General features: G+C 47.0%; 1 protein-coding gene across 3 annotated transcripts; it reads left to right on the top strand.

Moving 5' to 3' along the window:
* The first annotated feature begins 333 nt into the window (after positions 1–333).
* Positions 334–26,713, top strand: LOC132457771 (nascent polypeptide-associated complex subunit alpha, muscle-specific form-like). Of its 3 annotated transcripts, XM_060052111.1 has the most exons (9): positions 334–658; positions 9,149–9,465; positions 19,315–19,458; positions 19,651–19,694; positions 19,810–19,945; positions 20,128–20,238; positions 20,475–23,599; positions 23,711–25,289; positions 25,469–26,713. In XM_060052111.1, the coding sequence occupies exons 1-8, from the start codon at positions 642–644 to the stop codon at positions 25,244–25,246; spliced, it is 5,430 nt and encodes a 1,809-aa protein (XP_059908094.1). In that variant the 5' UTR covers positions 334–641; the 3' UTR covers positions 25,247–25,289; positions 25,469–26,713. The 3 variants fall into 3 exon arrangements, with proteins under 3 accessions (XP_059908094.1, XP_059908092.1, XP_059908095.1); XM_060052109.1 differs by having other exon boundaries at positions 20,475–25,289; XM_060052112.1 differs by lacking the exons at positions 334–658; positions 9,149–9,465 and adding an exon at positions 14,596–16,643 and having other exon boundaries at positions 20,475–25,289.
* The last annotated feature ends 74 nt before the right edge of the window (positions 26,714–26,787 follow it).

Below are 26,787 nucleotides of genomic sequence, written 5' to 3'. Positions count from 1 at the left end.
AACCATGGAGGCACTGTAAGGGCATTAAGAGGGCACTCATTGAGGCATATTATCGAATTTTCTTGTTCTAGGGGATTCATCTTCATAATTTATTGTATGAAGGTGCACCAGAGGGCACCCAATAATTTTTTTCACATGTAAAGGGCAGCCAATAAGGCACTTTCTCTCGTATTCGCAACTCTTGAGGGTACTTTTTCAACCATGGAGGCACGGGGGGGAGGGTCGCATGTGCCCCCTCCCCAGATTGATGACATTAACATCCACTTACTTTGTGTAGCGGTTATTCTCCTATTCTACCACTAGGTGGCGACACAACCTTGAACGCAGCCGGCGGATGGTCGCTTCTCTCATCACCTGGGCGCGCGGAGGTACAGGTATGACACGGACAGCTCGCTTAAAGATCATTTCCAGTGAATCGTCAGAGCCTCCGCAACATACGCGCGGAGAGAGAGGAACTCGGTCTGCGCCCAAACGGATAAGTTACCGAGGCGCGTTGAACAGAACCACTTCTGGTGCTTCCTGAAGTGATCCTCGCGGAAATGGTTCACCTGAAGTTTAACTCTGGACAGTGAACATGAAGTTTGGAAAAACAGATGCGCTGATTTGTTTCTGATGGACAGCGGCTGAGGATAAAGAGCCGCATGCGAAAAAAGTCAAGGTATGAGGACGGGTTGGTTAAGATGTTATTGGTATCCGACATTTCGGAGTGTTTTGTTGTGTTTGTGGACGATGTTCCCCTGTTTAAAAACTGAAGCTCAACCCAAACATCTATTGAATCAATTGGAGGTGGGTAAATTAATTCGAGCGGTTTTGTTTAAGTTGTGTTAAGTGTTTAAAGCGACCGAAACCATTTCTATGGCTCTAGGGACCCCTAGAGCTGGAATTAATTAGGATCCCAAGATATCGTTCCCACAATTAAATGTCGTAATGCTAATTCAAGAGATCCAGTTTGTGCAGTGGCATGCACTTGGGGAAAAAATAGGTGTGGGAGACTTGCTTTGCGTGGCCTTGAGGGATCATAAGCAAAAGTAATTCAAAACCAACGTATTGCTTTCTCAATTTAGGAGCCTTTCACAATGAAGGCTTTTGTGTTTTGTTGCACCATTGACCTAGCAAGTGGGACTCCTTAACAGTCTTTCTGACACTTGGTGCCATCTATGACACAGGCAGACACTCTGCAGTTCATTGACCATACTTTAAACAGAGCTTCTGGCTAATGGATTGTTGATTCACCATACAGAAGATAACCTTCTAGTTGCAGAACTCTGTTTTTGGGGGGAGATGTATGTTTATTCTGCCATCTTTCAGTGGACTCTGGACCAGCACCAGGGCTCAATCCCTACTTGGAAAAACATTGCAGACATATCATCGATCCACACTGAAATCACTTCAGCCCCGAGCTCAACTGATGGGTCAGAGGGTTTGACGGTCGTAGAAATCCAAGTCCAAGCCAGGACTTGGACTTGGATGTTGGTCTGCACAGCCATTGTTTACTCCCTATCACAGGGTTGGCTTCTCTCACCCTCCGGTAGTTCAGGTAGAAAGAAAAAGAAAGCTGGCGTTTGTTTAGGAAGGGTGTGTCGCATTCTGTTCTTCCTTGCTCCTCCTCTGCTTCTGCTAAACTCCACCATGCCAGGGCTTGTACCCATGGAGATTATAGGTGTGTTCTCTAAACACCGCACAACACAGATGGAGACTTTTCCGCACAGGAACAGGAAGAAGGAGAGAAGGATGCCAGTCATGGGTAGAGAGAGAGGGGGGGAGGGAGGGAGGGAGAGAGGGGGAGAGGGAGAGGGAGAGGGAGGGAAAGGGAGAGATGAATCATGGTAAGGGTTTGTGGAAAACGTTAACACAGACATGACGTTCTGTGTTGTTCTGCTTAGTAACGCAGGTGGGCTGTAATTATTCCTTTTATTATTCGTGTGATGTCTTTATACGTAACATTGGCTCACCCATCAGTTGGTGCAGCTGTTTATTGACTCAGTCCCGAGGGGCACCTGTTATGCTAAAGAGGGCCTAAAGGAAAGCTGTTCGTTGTTCACTGTGCTCAAATAAACGGTTGAAACGTAATGCATTAAAGAGACCTTCATTGTTAGTTTGGGGCAAGTGTGTTGGACTGTGTGTTGAAAGCAGATTAATGAGACTTTGTGGACGGTATCGAAGTTGGTGATCAATGTGTGCCAGTTAGTCAATGGCCAGTCAATCAATGGCTGCCCATTGATTGGAAAACAATGGGCTTTCAATCAGGGGGGTGATTGGTTACTCATCAGTGAGCCTATATAGGGGGAAATATTGATCATAGATTCAAGAAATGAGACATTATTGAATAAAGGAGGTGTGTGTGTGTACTATTCAAACATCTAAGTACCAAGCGGACTATTCGGCCCTCTTGTTAATCTTTAACAAATAGTTTTTGTCATTGTTGGTCTTGTCTTCGCAACCTTATCAGAAAGGCAAACACGCCACTGAGAACCGTCTACCACCCCTTGGCTTCACCTGCCTGCTCTGCTCTCGGGGTTTGAACTCATGCTGACAGGGAATGCAGGTTCGACGCATCGTTTCCCCGGGCGCCAAGGTTTTGTTTTGACTATTGGGATTGAACACAAGGCTCTGAGATGCCAGGGTGTATTTAAAACATGAAGAAAGCCACTGTCCAGCTGTGTTTGCCTTAACGGTTTCCCAGTGTGCTCTGACAGACGGCTTTGGTGCGAGCCGAGTCTTAAGTGCCATAGAAACGGGAAAGCTCAAGCAGAGACCCCTAGCAACCTCTGGGAAGCCCCGCAAACGAGGCAGGAATCTCTTTCACCAGCCCGGCCGTAGCCGTGCTCGTAAACTCTCCCTGGAAGGGAAAAGAGTTCAGAATCCTACTGGGTGCTTCGAAAACAAGATAATTGTACCTTTTTTTTTTTTAGAAGCACAAAGTTAATCCTGGAGGAGGGCAAGAGGATAACCTATTATGGGTAAAATAAAGCTAGAGCCCAAATACTAAAACACAATTGGAAATAGACCTGAGCAGTATGTAATACTTCATAGTAAAATGAAGCGTGGTAATGGCTGTCAATTAGGTTTATTTAAAAAAATGTAAAGGCTCATTAATCTGTGACGGGGGGGTGGCGGGGGGGCATAGGGAAGTCTAAGGGAGGGAGAACCAGAGCAGGAGAAAGGGGATAGAAGGAGATTTGGAGAGAAGAGCTCCTCAGTAATTATCAATCTCTCAGGAATGCAGGCTCTTCTCCTATTAGACAAGCTGCTGCATGGCCACCGTGGCCCAGCGACATGCTAACTAGCAGTGAGCTGTCCACAGCTACACGGCAAACCTAACAAACGCAAAAAAATAAGGACACACACACAAACACATGGACACACACACACAAACAATTTCACACACAGACTCACTTGAACACAGACATGCATGGATGGACACACACACACAAACACATCCATTAGTTTTTCCTCTGTACACATAAATAAACAGCGGAATTACATAATATGTAGCTTTTATTTAGGACATGGTTGTTTTGTTTTGTATTGTGGGGTTTATGTGGAGTTTAATACGTTCTAAAGTGTCATTATCTACTCAGACCTTTCTTGAAACCATATCCATTCTATAACAAGCAAGGGCTCAATAATGTCAGCAAAAGATTATCTTTCAACCGAAATGCTTTGCTACAACTTCATGTGCCATTCATGTTGGCAGTGGCACGTGAAGTGGCCCTTTGGTTGCAGCCGGTGAACTGTTATTGGTAATGACTTGTAACATTTCTTCAAAATCTTGTTTGAAGAAAGGAGGGAAATATATATTCAGATTATAAGTAATCTTGAAACGTCAAGATACGACGTCAGGTGCCTTGAGGTGAGAGACTTGGGCAAGCCTCCTCAACAAATGCTGAGCAAAATCTTTCCAGTTCCTTCTCTTGCTGATCTCACCTGGAGGTAAAAAAGGGCCATCACAGATCTCACAGTAATGTCTAGCCCAGACATGGTTTCCCAAGTACGCTCTTGAGTAGCAGTCCTCTCCTTTGTTTGCCAATGCCAAGAGAACAGCGGCAACGCCCTATACCGATGCCTACAGGTGCTTTGCAGCAAACCAGCTTTATAACCAATACTGACTGACCCTTTACCAAGGCACGGCAGACGGATCACCTTTAGATTCCACAGCTACCGCAAGCGCTTGATGGTATGTAATAACGTAGGGTTATGAGTAAGTTAAATAAAGCTTTATCTATACAGTACTTTTTGAAACGCACAGTTACAAAGTGCTATGCACACACACACACACACACACATTATAAATGACAATCTAAAATATAGCTCAATGATAAACAGACCAAACTTTAACCAAAAACAAAAACGTAACCAAAGGATACGACGTGGATGGAGATCTCTTCAAGATGGGTTTAAATCAGTCCAAAGAGTCAGCAAATCTCACAGATAGGGGAACATGGTTCTTGAGGGCTGGGGCCAAAACAGCAATGGCGCGATGACTATTTGTTTCTGCGATGAGAGCGAGGGATGCAGAAGGAGCAGGGTTTTGAGGATCAGAATGGTCGAGTAGTGGAACGAACAAGGAGGATATCAGTCATGGAACTGTAGGCGAGGCATGCCATGGCACGTATAAACCATCAACAGGATCCTGTAGTGTGTTCTGAAATATACAGGTAGCCAATATAGAGACGCAGAAGTGGGTTAGGTGGGCTGTTAGCAAGATCAACGTCTGTTTCTACTTAAAAGCCTATGGTGACTGCATTTTTAACCAACTTTAGAAGACCATATAGGGTGTATAAGGGTGTCTGACTCCTAGTGGAAAGGTGCTCTGTTCTTCACTTCCTGCCTGTCGCCATCTTTGAAAAAACTGCCTCCCCTCACTGGCTCCTGATTGACCTTTATCTGTATTCACTGTGAGGCTATCCTCTAATATTACAAGGGTCTTCTGTGTTGGAATATAACTGTCTGTATTTCTTAAGCTGTTGAACCGTGACAGAGATTCACAATTAGTACACAGTAGTACACATACCGCTGCATAGCGTTACTTCCTTACTCACGGCTGGGCCTGGCCCCTATAATCTTTACAGGCTGGTGGGAGAAGTCATGGCTAAACTAGAATAAATACTGGAGTTCTCTCTGTCGGCTGCGTGCTGTGACTCATGGCCCTGGGCCGTGAACCCTCCACCAACCTGCAAATACACATTGTTCAGTTGTCCAAGTAGATAAGGAAGTGATTGCACCTTTGTGTGGAAAAGTGTATTGTGTGAGTTTCCTCTGTTGCTGGTTGGGAACGAGTGTTGAGTTGTACTTGCGTAGAGGTTACTGTGGTAGGTGTTTGGCAAGCTGGGCATTAGTTAACTTTCTACGACCGTGGTCAAAAAGCTTTTGTACTTTTTTCAATATTATGTAATTTGTGGGAGATTATGTCATAAGATCTTATCCTCTAAAATCACTATCGAGCAGATTTAACGCAAACTTATTCCTCAGTTCCTTCGAGCCAGCTGAAGTTAGGTTGTGAGAAATCCCATTCACTTCAACCTGTTACTTTTATGGGCAGAAGCTTGTAAGTAAAGAAAAAGACAGCTAAATTGCATAAACTGGGATTCTCCGGTATGTCTCAGTCGGGATCTGAACCTTGGCCTAACTGTACTCATACAGTAAGCTCCCGCATCGCGCTGCAGGCCAGGCAGGTGTCCCTGCTCCAGCCTGTCAGCACCTCTGCAGGCCTCTCTGCGTTTAGACGAGATTCCCTCACAAAATATATGCTCCTAAACTCGCCCCCGTGGAGCCCAGCTGCCCCGGCCTCCACACACCCAAAGAGAGCCTGCCCGTCATCCAGAGAGAGTGGGATACATTTAGTCCCAGCTAGTTGCCTCAGCTGGTGCTAGTGTGCAGTGCATATGTTGACGCTAGGCGACTTGAGGTTTGCCGTAGAGACCGGTGCCTCCCATCCAATGTCAAAGTCTCACCTCTTTTGTAAGGCGTAAGTAAACAGCCTGTTGGAACACAGGTCTGCTCTAGCAGGATCAGGGCTGGGCTGGGAAATGGGAAAGTGTGTGTGTGTGTGTGTGTGTGTGTGTGTGTGTGTGTGTGTGTGTGTGTGTGTGTGTGTGTGTGTGTGTGTGTGTGTGTGTGTGTGTGTGTGTGTGTGTGTGTGTGTGTGTGTGTGTGTGTGTGTGTGTGTGTGTGTGTTGTGAAAACACACAATCACACATTTTGATACATGGCAGCGCTGTGTGTTCTTACCTAGAGAGATCGACGGGAGACAGACTGCGAGATGCGTTTCTGCAAAGTGTGTGTGCGAATTGTTTGAGTCTCAACAATCAACATTTCTGAGGAGTGGTGAGGGAGTAAAGTAATTACTGTAGTATGCAAACATGGCAACTCTGTAATTTACCTCCTGAGAAAGGTACTTGTGAAAAGCATCCGATACCATTTCTCAGGGGCATTAATAGTTTGCGTTCATAATATCCAAAATGGCCGAAGTGCCTTCAGTTAATCTCATTGGAAAAAGAAAAGCTTACTTTGGACAAACCAACCCTTTTGAGTATGGAGTGAACTGTGTAATGCTCCCTTCTACCGGCCGTGCCATTTCCAAGGGCTACCCTGTCTTGTTTACGTCAGATGTTGAATTTGTGTCAACAATCTCAGAATCCCAAAATTACAGGTTGTCTCTCGGCTACCATGGCAACGATCTGAGTCACATCACGTTGACTGGACACGACGACAGCCAAGTGGGTGGTCCTCTGTCTCCCACGGGTGCCTGAGGCTGCAGTCATCTTTGGCCGATCACAAGAAGGTTTGAGGGGAGTTTAGTCGTGGGTGGGGGTTGGGAGACGGAGGGGGTTGTCAGGAGTTTACTGGCTCCCACCTAAATGAAACAAGCCATGAATTCCTCCACTGGAGACACGGGCGTCTGTGTATTGTCGGCCCTTGGCCGTCGCAAAAGCATGCGGCTGAGTCATTCCCTGAATGACTGTAATTTGCAGGAGAAACACAGATCAGGGTGCTGGGAGATGAGGGGGTCTGCCTCACTTTTCCTACCGGGCGGATTGCTGCCCCAGTCCTAAAGACTGGCCTTTCACTCTTTAGCTTAGCCGCGGTTAGCTACACCTGCCCCGTCCGTGTGACCTCACCCAATGACATGTGCTTAGGAGGAACTCTCATCTCAACACACTGGTAGTAGATGAGGTGTCAAATCCCTACACACACACACATACACACAAAGGTAAAGCACTTTGGGAACCTTGAAAAGCGCTACAAATATGCAATCAATTATTTTTATTATCTCACACACAGCTAGGTTTGGTACTTTGTAAGTGTCATCCCTGTTTTGTCAGCATCGATGTCTTCCCTCATAGGATACTAGTATATCCGCCCTTGCTTCAGACGCTGAAGTCATTTGTTTCTCGGTTGTGTCAGTGTGTGAGCGGTGATGCTAAGCACCCTCTGACCCCAACCTTCAGGAAGGCTTCGTGAACACAGGCCCTCAAAGAGGAGCGAATTCCAGCGGTGAAACGCTGACATTATCGAAGACTTGAATGTAGAAGAAAGTTCATTTATGATGGTTGGTAAGGTGGCGCCTGGCTCCAGTTGCAACACATCTGCCTGTAAAGAACCGATGGATCCACAACCCCATACTCCTACCCCGCCTGGAATAGCGCTTTGATGCCGGGGAAACCGGGAAAGACGACTCATTTGGGGTTTTCTGAGTCGGTCCCGTGTTGGGTTTGTGTGGTCGCATGTGATCGGCCCAGCCGCCAAGGAAACTGTTTGTAAGGTCTGTGTGATGGCAACCATTAATCAATTGGCAACGTGCCTGGGCAGCACTAAAAACTGTCTTATTCTACTGTCAAGAGTCGGGAAGCGTCTATCGTACTGTCCGAAAAGAGTGAAACCCCCATGGGAATCCTCCTATCCCTTCATCCTTAAGCAAACATCACACTCCTTATCAAGGCGTTGGGGGAGGAGTCCTCCCACTCCTCCTTCCTCCTCAATCGATGTCTGTCTTCCCCGCGCTCCCCTTCTCATCCGCATATTTACAAACCTCCATCGCCACGCAGCATTTTATTGAGACGTGACGGATGTGTAATGATGAAGTCTGCGAGTTGGAAAAGGCCCAGGCACTGGGGGGACGCCTCAGAGCCCCCGCGGCTATGCTTCGGAGCCACGGCCCCAGGGCGGAGGTATTAGCCCAGGTGGAGGAGGCGGAGCAGGAAGTGCCCTGCTCCGAACTTCCTCTAACCTAAAAACAAAACCCCAACGAAAAGCATAATAACTTTTAGTGCCTAAAAGAGGATAAGGATAAATAAACTTTTGTATAAGTCTGCTTTATGTACTCTTGAGTATGTATGTCAAAGTTATTTGCATAATATATAACGCATATCAACGTACTTAAATGTATGAAGTACACTGATATGTCTAATTGTATGTAACATAGCATTAATGCACTTTTTACGAGGCCCCAGTGGGTTTGAAAGTCAGGTAAACATGGCTCAGTCGAGTTTTGCGTTCTCCTTCGGCAGCTCCCAATGCGCCGATATGCCTCTTAGCCCCGTGTGTTTGTGCCTGTGCCTAGGTCTGTGTGTGAGTGTGAGACTACGGGTGGGGCTTTGAATTATGACTCCATGTTGTGGAATGAAGGGAGCGGTGCCAGTTCTTTACAGAGCAGAGCAGCCTGGCTGGGGAGAGGTGGTGGTGGTGGTGGTGGTGGTGGTGATGGTGATGGAGGCGGGAGGGCCGGGCACGGAAGAGGTGGTGGTGCTGGTGGTGTTGGGGGAGGTGGGTGAGCTGAGCTTATTATCCGTGCATGCAGGAAGGAACACGACCACACGCACATATGCTCTGTAAAACACACACACACACACACACACACACACACACACACACACACACACACACACACACACACACACACACACACACACACACACACACACACACACACACACACACACACACACACACACACACACACACACACACACACACACAGAGCGCGCGCGCGAGCTCCCCCCCTCTTTACATAACAGTTGGGAACACTCAATAAATACTCTTTATTTAAGTTTGATGTCACAATGTTCTCTGTTTACAGTTCAGACCGTACATTACAGCTGAGCCTCCCTACAGTCCCTCACCTAAACAGCATTGTGTTCCTCCCCAGGTTTCAGAACGTAGCTCCAGTGTCTGCCAGCATGTCGAACCGGGACTCCCTGGGGTTCGGGGACCTGATCCCCCAGGACGTGGCCGAGGTCTTTGCCCAGGAGAGGATGTCTAAAGGAGGGCGGCGCAAGAAGCGCAGTAAGTCCCTGGGCCGCGCCATCGACTGGTTCAAAGGCAAGAAGCGGAAGGACGCCGACGCCAACGGGCAGAGCCCGGGCCTGGGGCCAGGGCTGGACCTGGCGCTAGAAGGACCTCCTGCCGGTCCTCAGACGGGCCAGAAGACCGGCAAGCCGGGCCACTCTCCGGGCAGCAGCCGTGGTAAGAGTCCACCCCCCCCCCCCCCCCCTCGACCCCCTCCGCAGGTGACAGGAGACACAGCGCTATAGCACAGAGTGGGCCAAAGGTTCCTGGAGGCATCCTTGAAAAAGTGGCTGAACCCCTGCTCACTCCTTATTAAGGACATCTTCCTCTCGCTTTTGGGATGTTAGCAATTAACAAACGTACTCCGACCCTCTCCCATATGATGGGAGAGGGTCGGAGTAGGTTTGTTAATTTCGGCTTGTGTTGTTGTTTGTTTGTTGTTGCTGGGATCCTTAAAAATATTTAAGGATCCCACAATTGATGGAATATGAAGTGAGTCATAATTCACGAAATTAATTCAGGAGAAGTCTTGGTTTTATGAGTCATCCTGTGGGGTTGCCACAAGAAGCAGAAGCAATGGGAACATAGTCAGCGTCATGCGCATGTTTGCTGACTGCAGCGCTGTTTGAACCGAAGTCACCTCTGAGCAGCCATTTGCTAAAATATAATCTGGGGCCATTCTCTATGTCATACTTGACATCCTGAAATATGATACATTTGTTTAAATCGACATGAATAGCTTAAAATTCTTGAGCTTGAATAATGGTGCAGACTACGATTTCAGACTTCCCGCCATCTTGGTCCTTTATAGCTCAAGTTAGATCTTGCACATGCCCATTTACACCTTGGAATGTTGCACATTAGCAGGCAAATGCTTTGGCTTGTTTTTGTTGCAGATGGCATGGTGTGTGCTTTGGACTAAGGCTATTGTAAGAACAAAATAAACTACTTTTAAATGCCAAATGCTTTCCTTTGTGGTGTCAGGATTATACACCATGCTTATCCTGCACATTCTTATTATTGGTCAAACAAACCATGCCCCAATCGGTCCTCTTCATCATCATGTCCCAAACAAACATCACACGTTTGTTTGTAGTTTACAGAGAAGAATGGTGCTAAAATACTGGAGCCCTCATAGTTTGAGGCCTGTAACTGTGCTGGCCTGGGTAATTTCTCTTTGCATGGACAATCAGGCCCTGCCTCTTTCTGTCACTTCTCCAAATGAAGGTTGAGTCCTGGTACTTCCAGCACAACTGATGTTTCCTCCCTCCAGGGGATTTCCATTGCTTACCTCTGTGTTTGCCTCTCACCGCTAATGTAATGCGAAATAACGCAATCAAGTGTGTCTGACGCACACCGTAATTTATTCTTTAGGGTACAGGGTCGTTTGAGGATATAAGATACATACACACACACACACGCACGGCAAAAGGTTCAGGGTTTCTCTGAATGCAAACATAAAAGGAATCAAAACCAGCTCCTTTTTGTCAAGGCACAAAACCAAAAGAAATATGTCATATGCCTTGGGGTTAAGATCGAATAATCTGGCGTAAAATTCCCATCCTGTTATGTTAATGTGATTTATATGTTAACTGCCCCTCCAGACCTGTAAGTGACAGGCGTTCATGTGATGAGCGTTAACAGCCATGAGGCTCTCTGGCAGGCCTGGTAGGGGCGCCTGGCCCTCAGCCAGACTCGGCCAGGGCCCGTCTATTAAGGAGGAACATGGGATTTCTGTTTATTTATGACCCTATACGAACTGCACCTCCCCTCAAAGAAATGAGAGCTGTGACTCGGCACAGATCAAACCGTGTGTGTGTGTGTGTGTGTGTGTGTGTGTGTGTGTGTGTGTGTGTGTGTGTGTGTGTGTGTGTGTGTGTGTGTGTGTGTGTGTGTGTGTGTGTGTGTGTGTGTGTGTGTGTGTGTGTGTGTGTGTGTGTGTGTAAGCGCACAAGCTTTGCATACAATCTAGTGTCTCGGTCAAATACCCAACAAAAAGCAGTGCGGTTGCTATCAACACACTGGAATAAAAAAAAAAAAGGCATAATCTACTAATGTGTTTGTGTTTCCCTATCAGGGAACGTGACAATGGTTCTTTTCATACAAGTGGGAATGCGTCAAGCAAGCCCATGTGGCGTTCTCTGCCCCTGAAAAGTGGAGCAGTAGCAAAGTTCCCAGTAGCTAGTCTCTGAGATAAACCCCTCCAGCCCTTTACAGAGGAGTGAAACCCTCCCCTGGCCCCCCAGCACTGTTTTGGCACATATCGCCCCCTAGACAAAGGCGTAGACCTAGCCACTGTTGGGCTCGTAATCTGTGAGGTGACACAAGTCAAGGAGACTGGCTGGTGTTCTGCTCACAGCCGGCTCTGCCTGAGCCTTCACCTAGTTTGCGCCACTCACTCACCTCGTGGATTCCCCGCATTCCTTTCATGAAGACAAGAGGAAGCAAGGGAGGGGGTGTGTGTGTGTGTGTGTGTGTGTGTGTGTGTGTGTGTGTGTGTGTGTGTGTGTGTGTGTGTGTGTGTGTGTGTGTGTGTGTGTGTGTGTGTGTGTGTGTGTGTGTGTGTGTGTGTGTGTGTGTGTGTGTGTGTGATAGTTTATGGAATTTGTTTGGGACAATTAACCAATCCATATTATTTTCAAATGTAAAGTTTATGATGTTTTGAATCCGCAAACAATCTAGTGGTTCTCACATTGTTGTGTGTATTTGTGTAGGCAGGGTTTTTCGGATAGATAGAGGACAGGCCTTTGAAGTAATGATCAAATGATTGGTAGGGGAAACAGGTTTGGCATGGTCATTGATAAAGTTTTGTTTGTCCTGCTGAAGCAATCATGGAAATTGCTCTCGGTCACTGCATAGCCGCGGAAGTTCCTAGCGGCTAGATTTAGGACGACTTGAAACAAGGACTCTCCTGGAACGCTGGCTTTAATGGCTGAAGTGGGCGTGGAACATGGTCGTCTATGTTGTGGTCCTCAAAGGGCTGAGAATCCAGGTGGGGGTTGACAGTTGTGTGAGGCAGCAGACTGTATAATATGTATTGATAATATACCCGTCATTTTTTGTATTATTGCATTTTTTATGTGTGCAAGACAACAAGCTTTTACTCAATGCATATTGTCTCACCTTGAGATGCCAAACAAACCGTCAGTGCAAGGCAAATGGTAGGGCCTGTGAGCACAAACAATACTTGAACCCGTCATGTTTCAGTCCGTTTGCAGACTAGTGTCGTGATAGAGCGGGGAAAGGGGGGGATTAATTTCTGAAATATATCATATAAAATACATTAATCTGTACCAGATTGATAAACACTTGGTTGATTGGTTGATTTGTGCATTTGTAATCTTGTGAGTGAAAAAGTCTCTTGAAAGCGCTTTGAGGATGGTGTTCTGTTTGTTGTGGGGTGGAGACTCTTGGCATGTAGAATATAGTGCGGGTTAAATTGCATACAAACGGCAACTGTCTTTCTTTCACATTACAACACTGCCTGGGCTTCTCTAAGACTGCCACAGGCCGCGGTTATTATTTATGAATCATCAGTCTATTGTCGGCACACAGAGATATGTTACAGTAGTTTTCGTTGTTGATACCTGGGCCTTAAAAGTGGTAAACTTCTCAATGGATATAGAGCACGCATGGCAGGGAAGAAGCTTTTTGTGAAGGGAGATGAAGGTCTACCTCACCATCATGGGCTGTAGTTGATCTGGCTATTCAAACATAGCCAGCTGACCTGTAGTTTCCACAGACTTCCCTGTTCTCAGTGACCTGTGTTTATCCAAGGACTATGGTTTGGATAAGTGTGTACTTGTATGAAATGGGATTTTCCCATTTGACACGCACAATGTTTTACTGTGTCGTGCAATGGTGGTTTGTCATTGTTTTAACTGACTGCGTCTCATAGAAGAACATACAGTATTTTGTGTTATTATAATTACAGTACTAAGGGGTGTTCCTCTTATCAGACACCCTCTGATCTCACATCTTGCTCCGCTTTTATTCATTGACTGGAGTAGCCTTTGCCCCACCACCATTTCGAAGTGAAACTGCAGGTGCATCAGTTCAAATGTTAGAATATCTATCATGTGTGAGCAAGCCTTAGCCTGCTGACTGTATGACATGTTTTTCCAATTGGGTTTTAAATGTGGCCGATTTCTCTGAGCCTATCAAGAGGCAGGCATGGTTTGTTACCAGAGAGAGTGGTGCTGGAGTTGGAGTAGTGTTCAGCTCTCTCCCTCTCACATTGAGTCAGCCGAACCTCCCAATGGGCAGGTTTAAAACTCTCCTCATCAGCGTAATTAGCCTGGTTTAAAGTGTGACTCGCTGCTAATTGAGGTGTGTGTGTGTGTGTGTGTGTGTGTGTGTGTGTGTGTGTGTGTGTGTGTGTGTGTGTGTGTGTGTGTGTGTGTGTGTGTGTGTGTGTGTGTGTGTGTGTGTGTGTGTGTGTGTGTGTCTCCTCACAAACGTGTGTGTGTAGCATTGGGTTGGTCACACTTCACAACGGTTGGCTGCTCACTGGTGTGCGTGCATGTGTGTGTGTGTTTCTGGCATTGGGGCACCGTATCATTGTTATATGCGAGAGCAGCTTGGCCAGGCTTCATCAGGTAACCCCTCATTCTCACACCACCCCCTTGCTTCCTTCCTTCCTCCCTCCCTTCCTCCCTTACTGAGGTTCCAATCATTAATGACCAGGAGCTGTGTGAGAAACCCAAACGGCCACACAAGCCCCCGGACAAGCGCACTCATGCACAACGCGCTCCCCCTGACACACAGACAGACAGACAGACAGACAGACAGACAGACAGACAGACATACAGGTGGCTGTCTGTCTCTCTGCACGTCCGGTCTGTCTGCCAATCCCCGCCTCGCTGTCATCTCCCCGCGTCGTCTAATAGCTGTTGCTGCTTTGAAGGGCTTAAGCACCTGGCACCTGACGGCACCCTCGGAGCCAGAGAGGGCGAGAGAGCGAGAGAGAGCGAGAGAGAGCGAGAGAGAGCGAGAGAGAGCGAGAGAGAGAGCGAGAGAGCGAGAGAGAGAGCGAGAGAGAGAGCGAGAGAGAGAGCGAGAGAGAGAGAGAGAGAGAGAGAGAGAGAGAGAGAGAGAGAGAGAGAGAGAGAGAGAGAGAGAGAGAGAGAGAGAGAGAGAGAGAGAGAGAGAGAGAGAGAGAGAGAGAGAGAGAGAGAGAGAGAGAGAGAGAGAGAGAGAGAGAGCGAGAGAGCGACACACAAGTCGGGGCAGGAACCCATGATGTGCGCATGGGAAGGTGATTGTGTGGGGATGGGGGTTGGGTGGAGGGGGCATGAGGTCTTTTGTCATCAGCACTAGAAGTACCTCTTGTCTAGGATTGTGTTGTTGTAGACGATCTCATTAGTAATTCATTAGTAGTTAAGATGTGTGCGTGTGATTGGTCGGTGCACTTGGGTTGTTCTCATGAAGTACTCGTGCACTACCCCCACCTTCCTGAACCCTCGGCACGGCTGACCTCTAGAGAGGATTTGTGTCAGAAGAAAACTCTTTGAAGCCTGTCCGACCTGTTCCAGTTTGCTCACAGACGTTGACGTGGCTGGCCTAGGACTGAGCGCTGCTGGGAGTGGGAGGCTGCTCACTCTGCATGAGGAGAGAATCATCCAGATTTCAAGTCTGCCAAACGGATGACGGATGTGTGCTCAATGATACGTCCCGCCAAACATGGATCATTGGTCACACTTTACGCACCTCTTGGCAAACGACAAATCAACGGAATAATCAACAGTGGTTGATTATTCAAACCTTCGCAAAATTGAGTCTAGAAAATATCTTAAATAATGGCAAATGCCCATCACAAGTAACAGTGATGGGCAAAGTGATGTCTTAAATGTGCTTGTTTATTTTTCAACAGTGTAGGAAAATGAAAGTATTCATTTTATAACGAACCATGTACCAAATATTAAGAAGCAAATATTACTATTTGTACGTCAATTACTTTGAATTTTGATTAAACCGAGTAGCCTCAACCCCCGAACAGTAGGCCTGTGTTCAGGCAGTGGGGCGCACTTCCCCTATGTGCTGGGATGTGCTATCTCAGGCTATGTGGCTGCCCACAGCAATATGCTAACGTGCTCCTGTTCGCTCAGGTGCCTACCATGTCATCAGCGTACTGACGTTGTGGAAGTGATAAAGTGCCCTCGAGTGAGAGTTAGTCAATCGGTAAAATGACTAACAGACGCAGCGTCCCGTTCGATGCTAGGCAGCGTCTATGGCTGCCGTTGTCCACACGTGTGTTGCATTTGCACTCTGTAGTATGTTTTTGGTCTGAGTCATGCAGTGAGTTCATGATTATGGGAACGCTTTCCATTTGTTCAGATGTCATACATTCCATGTCATGTCTGCTCAGCACACCAGGAAGCGCACAGAACTCGTGTACGGCCGAGGTTCTGAGCTCTCTCTCTCTCAACGAAAGGGGGAAAAAAGAAAAGGAGTTCTATTGTTTTCCAAGATCAAAACCATGTGTTGGTGTTTTTTGTTTTTGATAAATAATCTCAGAGGAAGAAATCTGCAAGGAAATAAACATCCTTATGTTTGCCGCATGCCTATGTAACTGGATGATTCCTGAGATCCCTTTGTTTGAAAATAATAGAAACGTTTTGGTTTTTCACAAACTGTACCACACAGCAACACAACTTATTTTCATGTTTTTAATCTCATGGCATTTATTTGCATCACGTTACTCCCCCTTGTGGATGAAATGATCGTAGAACAGTGTTTATGAAAGGGCTTTATCCATCATCTCGGGCAGTGAAACAGCATTTGATTTTATGTTGTTGCAATGCACATTCCTGGATGAGGACATGGGGAGGGGCTTAGAGTTTGGCAAAGACGCTGAATTAAGACCCAAACAAACACATTTCCTCGTCCTACTAGTGTTTACATGCATCAACCCTGCACAATAGAGGTCATAAACACTCACTGACCAATCTGACGTCTATGGGGTGGGGGGTTGGTGATGGACCAATAGGATGACAGAAATTAGGCTCCGAAGGATTAGTGTCCGAGCTCTTGTTGTTTATTGGTGGCCCGGAACCTTCTCACTTCCACGTGGAGTGGTAACGGACGAAAACAAACGGCCACAGAAAGGATTCGGAACATTATCCGTGTTGATCTTTTGTTTGTGTTGAGGGGATGTGACATACTCCACACAGGACCACTGTCGGTCTGTGCTTCTTTGTGTATTTCCACTTTCCTTTATGTCAGTTGGAGATATATTTTTACTAGTTATTTTTCCCCAGGTAGTTTATGATTTAAAACACGAACCATGGTGCTGCTTGTGACGAATAACAATGTAGATAATTTTAACTGCTTCCCAGTCATTTTCAAAAGGAATGGTGAGTAGGAATGTTTGGTTTATGGGGGTCTTCGGGTCTTTCTGTTATTTGAATAGGTTATTGGTAGGTTATAATTGTAGGTTATTGGTGATTAATATACTTGGTTCCTGGTAATACTGCAAATATTTGCTAGGAATTATTTTAGTAATTCCTGTGAGAATTTATAGGAATAACCTTTTTTTCTGTTCTAGTGAATCTATACCACACATGCTGATATTTAACAGCTAAACTATCAGGGAATTATCCCTTTAGATAACTTCAGATTATTGGTTTCTGGAATTGCTATCCCCAACATTACATACATTAGCAGTGTGTGCATTAGCAGGTCGATGGTGGGTGGGGGTGGGGGTGTGTGTGTGTGTGTGTGTGTGTGTGTGTGTGTGTGTGTGTGTGTGTGTGTGTGTGTGTGTGTGTGTGTGTGTGTACTTAGTACTACTTACAAGATTCAATTGTACTTTACAAAATTATACTTACTAATGTTTATGTAGTCCCTAATAGGGGTATTATAATGGTTGTTTGACATTTTTATATGACATTGTTTATACATTGTTTATAACGTATATTTCTGATAAATACTTGCAAACTTGCAACAACAATTCTTCAAACAGCTGTCAGGTTTTTAATAACAGGGATATTTATTGAACATTAATCAAATGATGTATTCTGTATCCAGAATTTTTCCCATTCTACTCAGATCCTCTTTGATATTGACTCGTGTGTTGTAAACTACCCTAGATACTTGATCATATGTAGATGTAATCCTCTCACAAACACCCTTGTAAGAGCCAGCGGGCCATATTAATAACAGAATTATCTGTCAATATAGATAGACTAATGTAAATAACAATAATAATTAATATGGTATTAAACAGGGATGCTCAACCTTGGACTTGCTTCTTCTTTAGTAAATCTTGCTGTTGCTCAGTAAATGTGTTTTTAAGACCTTAAAGGGATACTTCACTGGTGGAAATATGTAGGTTAAATGATGTAAATAATTATATTTATTGTAAATGTGCAATAAAAATTGAAATGGGTTACTCCTGGCCTGAGAAAAGGCAGAAAGTGTCTCTCTGGCTCAAAAGTAAGAAATCCTCCAACTACCACAGTGCATTGCTCTCGCTGCAAGCCTGCCTGTTTCCGTTTGAAAGGGGAAGGACCCATGGTCCTAGCGCGAGTGGTAGCGCGAGCAAACTTTGTGTAAACATATCCCCGTGATACGTTGACTAGTTTAGATTTCTGCCCTTGTTTTTTCAAACGCATCATTTGAATATTACTGTACAGCATAAAAACATTTGCTAATTACATTAGCTCAGGATATCAAGTATTTGTACTCAACCTTTTCTCACCAGTTGAAATAAGTGTTTATCTTATACAGTAGGCCTACTTTAGTAAAACAGCACTTGGGTTAGTAAACATATCACAACAACCAACATGAAATTTAAGTTTTATTCATGAAAAATATGAACTATTTACAAAAATTAAACGTGTAGGGTAGGTTTGCTAGAGTTACAATAGTCACAGCTCATCTTGAGCATCTACTGTCTCCTGGTAGCCACGGTACTGCCCATCTTGTGCTGGGTAATTAGCTCTGATGGCCTGGACAACACAGGAAGCCGATACTCTAAGATATAAAAAAATAAACATTAGCAAAGTAAGATAAATTATGCCTTGAGTAGCCTATGCAGCATTACACAGACTTCAAGCTAATATAACATAGCCTATGCTCTGCCAATAAGATCGGCTACTTTCGGATAACTACATTGTCACGTTCCCCGGGATTCAAAACTATTGTAGCCAAGTAGTATGTAGTGTGTTTAGTAAAAAAAAACAAAAAAACACTTACTCTATGCTCAGACGTCTGTTTCTCCCGGAAGGCTTTGGCTGGCGTTTCAAGTTCACTTTCTGGGTCTGGAAATATCCAGTACCAAACTGTTCAGATGAGGCGTAAACCCTGGGTGAGAGGTTACACACATGGCCCCACCCTCGCCCGATTCAGACATTTATTCTAGAAGAAACTGGCATCGCTGAAATTCGCTGCAGCACAGGGACTCATGTGTCAGTGTCTATAGGTGAATAGAGCAAACCGGCGCGCTCCGGCTCCTCGTCCTCGGCAACAGGCAAGGTTTGTTCAGCTGCAGCCGTAGCAGCCTCCTCCTATTGGTGTCAATTCTTCCTGGCTGTATTGTATTCTGGCTAGTACTAATAGCCCTGAATGTCCGAATCCAACAATAGATTTTCAAAATCCACTTTGGCTGTTTCACATTGCGTTGAAGAAACATGGCGGACATTGTGTTAACAACTCGTACGCAAGCTCCCACCCCCCCTCATTCCTTATTGGAGGGCTCACAAATTTGCGGAACCAGTGATTTGTTGTCCTCGGCCCTTCTAGCAGGCAAGCAAAGTTTTACTGAGATGACATCAAACGCGTCATTTGACGTCATCTCAGGAGAAAATAAGATCAGTAAAGCTGGGCCAAGGGAAGTCTTGTTTAGAATTAGGGATTTTATTTTTTATAATACAATAGCGATTTTATAATTATAGAACTCGGGTTCTGAATCTGTGAAGTATCCCTTTAACGACTCGATTTCATTGGCCGGCCCCCTCAGGCGTTGGATCAATGCAGAGCTAAGACTATAGAGCCTGATCGAACCCCTTTCTGTTCTCTCACTAGCCGTCGCAAGGCAGGGGGAGGAGGACAGGACCCCAGCGCCTCCGCTGATCCAGGAGAACGTCTTCATCGAGTCCAGCAGGCCCAAGTACATTGAGGACCTCCACAACGAGGCCCAGGAGGGACTGAAGCTGTTCCAGCAGGAAGGTACTTCCCCTCCCACCCAGTCAACACACCCTTTCATTGTGTGCTGACATCGTTCTGATTGAGGCAATGACTCGGTAACAACACCTTTCCATGTATTTAATTGAAAAGGTTTAATGGTCATTTCGTCCAAGGTAAATGTATTCAATAAAATGATCACAAGAATAAAGCTTCAATGTGTTTCTTTGTTCACAGAGACGAGCAATGGTGTGGAATTCCGTGATGATTTAAGCAGCATTGTAAGTCTTGTTCTTGTCACTTCTTCTTCTTTTTCTTCAATGTCCCCTTCTATATATCTGAGCTCAGTATTTGCATTAACAAGGCAAAGACCCTAAAATGTTTGGATTTCCACAGTCAACTGTTACCACCCAGCCAGAGGATGATGGCCAGGGGTTTCTGTCTGACAGCACGATGGCCGACACATCCTCCATCGTTTCTACACAGTCCACCGTCTCTTCAATGTCCTCTCGCTCAGGGATCACCAGACAAGGTGACTCAACTAAGCTTGTTTAAATGCTGCTTGATTGATACTTTATTCATATCTTAGTAACCTTATTCCCACCTCAAGTTGCCATCTATACTCTCTTATCGCAGTGTACTGGCACTGAGCTCTTAAAGATGGACATTTTATCGCATCAACGCTAAAGGTGGATTTTGTGTTTCTCTGTGCAGGATCCTCCTTCAGACCCTTGAACTCCGGCAAGAAACCAGAGAAGGCGAAGCACAGAAGACGAAGCAGGAGGACGGTTATGGGAATTCCCAAGCATGTCCAGAGGGAACTCGGTGTGTAACCTTCCCATGTTTTCCTCATACCCGACATACCCATGAAAGTAAACACATCGCATGGATGCATAGCTTTTAAAGCTTTTTAATCTAACATTGCCTCAAGTTGACAGAAGTCCAGTGCATTGACCGATTATGACGTAACACTGTAATAGATAAGCGAGATCATGGACATGATTGATTACTAATATGATTCCCGTGAATATAACCTCCCTTTGCCTCCTTCTTTCCAACAGGACTGGATAGAATGGAGTGGAAAAGTAACCCAGTGCTGGATGAGGAGCTGGATGAGAACATGAACAGTGAGGCAGCATGCGACGCCGTCGACAGGCCCTCACAGCTGACTGAGCCCAGCGTCGGCCTCCATAACGCCCAGGTCAACAGGGCCCTGGCCAAGTCTCAGACCCTGCACACCAGCAATGCTCATGCCTCCCACAGGGACGACCTGGCCTTGCTTCACCGCCTGAACAACGAGTCAGCGCACAGGCCGCGCTCCCTGGCCGTCCCGTGGCTGACCACCGCCCACAACGGCCCGCACGGCCCCCCCAGCCCTGTGATGTCCATGAACCCCCACGCCGCCTACATGTCCAAAATAATTCCCAACGCCGTGATGCCTCCCTCCGTCGAAGTGCTGGAAATCCAGCGCGGACGGAGCCGTTGCAGTCAGAAAACAGTCAGCAAGAGCAGCCTGCTGGTGTCCAGCCCGACCGGCTCGCGGGCCTCCTCGCGGGCTTCGTCGTGTCGAGGGCCCCCCTCCCGAGCGTTCTCCTCCAGAGCGTCGAGCCGGTCCTCCGCCTCTCAACAGAGAGCCAACTACACGTCCGACAGCTCCGGGTGGAGCCGGTCCGAGTCGTCGGAGACGCTGGTGTCAGACTCCTCCACCATCTCAAGCAGCACCACTCCCCAGCAGCATAGCTCGGCGGACGAAAGACGCGCGGCGCGCCACGGCTCCCCCCCTGCGGACAAAGTCAGCCTTCACTCCTCCGCCAGCAGGGTCTCCAACGGGAAGGCGGAAGGGATGGCACGCAGTCTCTCCATCATGAAGTCCAAGAGGGCTCCCCCACCGCCCAGTCGGTCCTATTCGCTTCACAATAGGATGAAACGGAAGTCACGTGACCTAACGGAGCCAATGACGTCGTCAAAGGAAACATCCCCCCAGAATTCACTGTGCTCTGGGAAGAATAGTGTGAAGAGCAAGTCTGGTGAGAAAAAGGAGGCCGCAGTGCCTCCAGTGTCCCCCGGTTTGTTAGATAGCCCCGGGTACACTGCGGACACCAGCTCTCTGGACGACTCCAATGGCTCTACGTCATTCAGCCCTATTAAATCCCAGCTCCAGGCACCCGGGAAAGTTGGCACTGTGAAGAAAGGGGAGTCACCTGCTAAAGTCACTACATCCGAGCTGCAGCCACAACAGGAGAACGTGTTGAAGAAAACCGCCTCCCCTTCCAGTGGCTACTCAAGCCAGGCTGGCACACCTACACACCTTTCTAAACATCCTCTCGCCACATCCCCCAAGCCCAAAAGAGGATTTCTTTCCAAGCTCCAGGGCTTATTTCCAGGGTCCTCTCCACCTAAGAACCCCACAAAGCCTTCTGATCCACAGCAAGACTCCAATGGGGAAACGGGAAGCGCCAGCCCCTCAGTCAGGGTCCTGAGAGAGCTATTCAACATTCCCCCCCCACCGAAGGTCCATGCGCCTCCTCCTCCTCCACCAGAGGTGTGGGCCCACAACAAGCGTACGTTTGAGTTACTGCTGGGACCCCCTGCCCCCTATGACTCCTATGCTGCTGTTAAGAGGAACCCCAAGGACAGGAGACAGCAGAGGCCGTCGCCTTCCATATCTGTCAAGAGTGCATCCACAGAGGGCGAGAAGAAGAGCGGCCTTATCTCCGCAGAGTTGATCAATGGAGTCCTCTCCTCGATGGTATTGAAGAAAGTGCAAGAAAGTGAGCAGTGTCAGAAAGAAAACAAGGAAAGGCTGACGTATGTTGATAATTGTGAAAAAGTGAAAGGCCAGAGCAATGTGACAGAAAAAGCAGAGTTGTCAAGTGGAAGTGTGTTCGTTAATGGAAGGTCTGCGGAAGTCACAGAGAAGGTTCACGAGAGACTTGCGGCAACACAAGGGGATAGAAATACGGCAACACACAAACCAACATCGATGACGCCGGGGAACACTTCAGTTGAGACGCAATCCCTACTATTCAAAACTCCTACAACTCGACCTGCTGTATCCCCACCCCTGGAATCTCTCTGGCCCCCACCACCACCACCAATGGACCCAGCCGCTGAGACCCTCCTCATCAGACAAGACGGGACTGATTTCCCCCTCCCACCGCCACCATTGTTGAGTGAGGAGGGGCTTGTAGTACTGGAAAATGTGCCACAAGTTGAGGTGCGGCTGGATACTTCTGTTCCCCATGTAGCCATTGTGCAAGGGTCGCTGAACGCCCCATCGGTTCATACATCATTGGTGAGCCCGAAGAAGACACCGGAGACTCCCCCGCTGAAGACCAATAAACCAGGGTCCACTGCTCCCAAACCAAGTCCACAGAAGATTAAACTAATACTACCCACGCCCCAAGGATACCCTCCTCCACCTCAGAGTATCCCTCCACCACCACCCTTTTCAGCCCCAACCCTACCTGTCAATCTGCCTGCGAACCCACTGCTCACAGAAGGGTACCTTCCAACACTCGCGGAAGCAGATAGTACTTCAACGGAGCAGCTAGGCGGCCCATCCCAAGAACCCCCACCGACGGCCCTCCTTCCTTCAGCTCTAAGGCTTACTCCACCTAAAAGCATTCCGCCTCCTCCACAGCCTAAGGCTACTGTGTCTGCTTCAGAGAGTGTTCCCCAACCGCCACCGCCCCTCCAAAAGATTCCACCCACCCCTGGAGAGGCAGCCCTTTGTATAGATACAAGCCTTCATGCAGCCTCGGTACTCCCTGCTCCTACTCCTGTTCTGAGCCCTGTTACAGAGCCACTGGAAGCCCCACCTGTGGCCACAAAGCCTGCTGCTGGACCCGAGGTGACCCACTCTTTACCTTCACCTCCTATTAATCCTACTACGGTTCTTACACTGATTACGAAGCCCCAGAAAGCCCCACCAAAGGCCACTGAGCCTGCTCCAGAGCCTGAGGTTCTCCCCTCTTTAACATCACCTCCTATTAATCCTACTCCCATTATAACCCTGGTTCCAAAGCCCCAGGAGGCCCCACCGAAGCCCACGGAGCCTGCTCCAGAGCATAAGGTTACACCCTCTTTACCATCACCTCCTATTAACCTTACTCACATTGTAACCCTGGTTCCAAAGCCACAAGAGGCCCCACCGAAGGCCACTGAGCCTGCTCTAGAGCATAAGGTTACACCCTCTTTACCATCGCCTCCTATTAATCCTACTCCCATTGTAACCCTGGTTCCAAAGCCCCAGGAGGCCCCACCGAAGCCCACGGAGCCTGCTCCAGAGCATAAGGTTACCCTCTCTTTACCTTCATCGTCTCCTTCCCAAGCGACTACTGATGGCTCACAGCAGCCCTGCAAAGAGACCAAGGAGAACCAAAGCAAAGAGCAGAATGCCGCAGTTGCACAAGTCTTAATGTCCGTAGTCACCACTGTCGATCAGCCATCAGTCAATGTGCCGTCTGTCAATAAAAGCCCTGAACCTAACAGAGCCCTGGACCTGGTACAGCCCGAGGTGGTCACTGAGGACCAGCAGCCCCTGAGTCAGGGTGCACTTGAGTCACAGATGGTGGTCCTCAAGCCAGCTCCTTCACAGCCCATGATGATCAGCAAATCTGAACCGGAACTGCTTCAGACCGAAGTGGTCATCGATGCACAGCCTTTAACTTCACCGCCTCCTATCCAGACCCCGACAGATATTTCTCACCAGCAGGCTAAAGAGACACCAGAGGACCAAAGCAAAGAACAGAAGGCTACTGTGGATGTCAGTAACAGCCCTGAATCTAGCAAGGCCCAAGCACAGGTTCTGCGGGATTTGGTCGTTGAGACCCAGCAGCCCATAAGTCAGGTTGTACTGGAGTCTGAGGCAGTGGCCTCCCAGCAAACTCCCCCCCAGCCTGTGAACATCGACCAAGCCCAGGACCTGCTACAGCCAGAAGTGGTGATTGAGGCCCAGCAGCCCATTAGTCAGGATGTACCTGAGGCAGTGGCCTCGGAACAAGCTCCCTCAGAGCCCTTGAACGTTCCCTCGTCGTCAGCCCCAGCCCCACAGGTTCCTGCCAGTGCTACAGAACCAGGAACCACAGAGGGCAAAACCGTGGATTCAACCTCTCCACCGGCTCAAGAAGAGGGAACCACTTCTTCGGACACACCCTCCCTTGCAGAACCAGTCAAGCAGAAGTCCACGGATGGCAGTCCCGAAGCTACCAACGACCAGGGCACACAAGACCAGCCAGTGGTTACCATGAGGACCCGGAAGCCTGAAAGCCACATTCAAACTCACTCATCCAGTTTGGAGGCTCCTCAAAAACCAATCAGAAGGTCACTGATCATGAGCTCTCTTCCAACCATAGCTCCTCCCGTCGTAGTCGACTCACAGGAAGCCATCCCCAAATCCCCGTCTGCCGAGGTCACACACATCTCTGCCGCCTTGCCCCCCTCCCCTACGAAGAAGTCTCCTCCCGCGACGAACAGCGCCCCTTCCATGAACATGCAGGAGGCTATTCGCCTGAGGACCGCAGCTCGAGCAAAGAGCCCCACCTCGCCACGGGGCCCAAAGCCCCCTTACGGGGGAGACGTGCACAAGTCTCCCTCCAGCGTGGCCAGCTTTATCTTCTCCAAGAACACCCGGAAGGTGGGGACTGCACCTGTGCCCGAGGCCCAGCCGAGAGTGCAAGAGAACAGAGCTGCTGAGCCTGCTGCTGTATCAAAGCCCGTCAAAGAAGATGACCAAGAGGAGAAGAAGCAGGGTGTGAAGGTGCCACCGCCTGTGGCTAGGAAACCTAAAGCCCAGGCCAAAGACACGGGGACCAATGTGGGGACAGAGTAAAGGCTGACTGCAGGACAGGAAGCACTACCAGCGAGCACATGAGGTGAGATGTCATCTCCTATTGTTTACATTTTATACGTAATGCATGGTAAAGTGATAAAGAAAGATTGATGCACATATTTTATTACTGTGTATGAGGAAACTGTATAAATGAATCGATGTATGTCTAGGTCTTCTTTTTGTACAGTAGTACTAAATATTTTCACTGTTCTTTTGCCTAAGGTCCCCCAGAAACACCAATGGGACAACAGTCTATGTTTATGGAGGACGGCAAACTAATCAAAAGAAAAACAATATAGCAAATACTTGGATTTTGGAAGGACGAACAACCAACACACACAATCACATTGTAAAGATGCAACAATTTAAGTAATTCAAGAGAAGAGACGTGAGATGATGGGAGTTATTTTAAGATTTAGTTTTGTTGATGGATAATTTGAAAAAAGAGAGAGCGATATTTTTAATTTCATGTTAGTGCTATGGGTCTTATTATCAGCTATTTGTTTTATGTATAATATTAATAAAACATATAAAATGTTATAGTTTATGACATGCTGAAATGTTTAATTTTACTTTGCCAGTTGGGCTTCTCAATTATACATTGCTAATGCTTGCGCGTTATGGCAATTATAGCTGGGGATATGCTGCCCTCTAGTGTCGATAAAAGGCAATACATGTACATGTACCACTACTTATTGAAAATCGATGGATGCTTCTAGTTACTACATCTTACAATAGGGAAACTGGGGTGCTCTGCTGTGATATTACAGAATTTTCTTTATTTAATATATCCATTCCTTTTTGATATGCACTATGAAAATAATATTCCTCCTGAAATGTTGGCCTACTTTCAAAATTGTTGAAAGTACATGTATGTGTTACAAAATATACTGTTTGAAATAAGTTATTTTTCCTCTCTTCCTGGAAAATGTGTCATTATTATAAAAGAATTTAATAGCCTACCTTGTACAATTTCCTGCTGCCTGTTGCCAGCGCAGAATTAATCAAACATAGAAATACACTTCTGTTGATTTTAAGTTGTTTTGCTTTCTGCTAATACAAATCCACCTTGCACACCGATAATCATCATCTTCCATGACTTAGGTGTTTAAGTTGATCCGTTTACTACCTTTTCTTTAAAATGGCTGATTTTCAGGTCACTTCTGATGATAAAATCCTATAGATGGCTGACCATAACCTGAACATCACCCCAGCAAGGGGACCTTCTTACGCTGGGAGCGCAGGGGTCAGATCCAGAACTCTGGCATGGGAGAGGAACAGGGGGTCCTGTCCAAATGAAATCAAACCTCTTCGTTCTCAATGCTTTCATTCACTGCATTCAAAATGACGGTACCCAAACCAAAAGCTAACAGTATCCATCTTAGAAACAGAGGTTTGTCTGTTATATTTGATAGTAAGAGCCGTGACTTGATTGACAAATAAACCAATTAAAAGGAAATAAATGGGTCAATTTGTTGTTCTGTAATATAAAGCCTATGCCATATAAAAAGCAACACAAATACATTTCTAACAAACGAGTA

The sequence above is a fragment of the Gadus macrocephalus genome, chromosome 5, assembly GCF_031168955.1.
Source record: "Gadus macrocephalus chromosome 5, ASM3116895v1".
Taxonomy (NCBI): Eukaryota; Metazoa; Chordata; class Actinopteri; order Gadiformes; family Gadidae; genus Gadus; species Gadus macrocephalus.
Note: the sequence above shows the minus strand (reverse complement) of the source record. Positions and strands in the feature narration are given on the sequence as shown.

Excerpts from the sequence above, each read along its gene's own strand:
- LOC132457771 (XM_060052109.1), top strand. Across the intron at positions 19,695-19,809 it reads GTGATGATTTAAGCAGCATT|TCAACTGTTACCACCCAGCC; the intron begins GTAAGTCTTGTT and ends GGATTTCCACAG. Across the intron at positions 19,946-20,127 it reads CTCAGGGATCACCAGACAAG|GATCCTCCTTCAGACCCTTG; the intron begins GTGACTCAACTA and ends TTCTCTGTGCAG.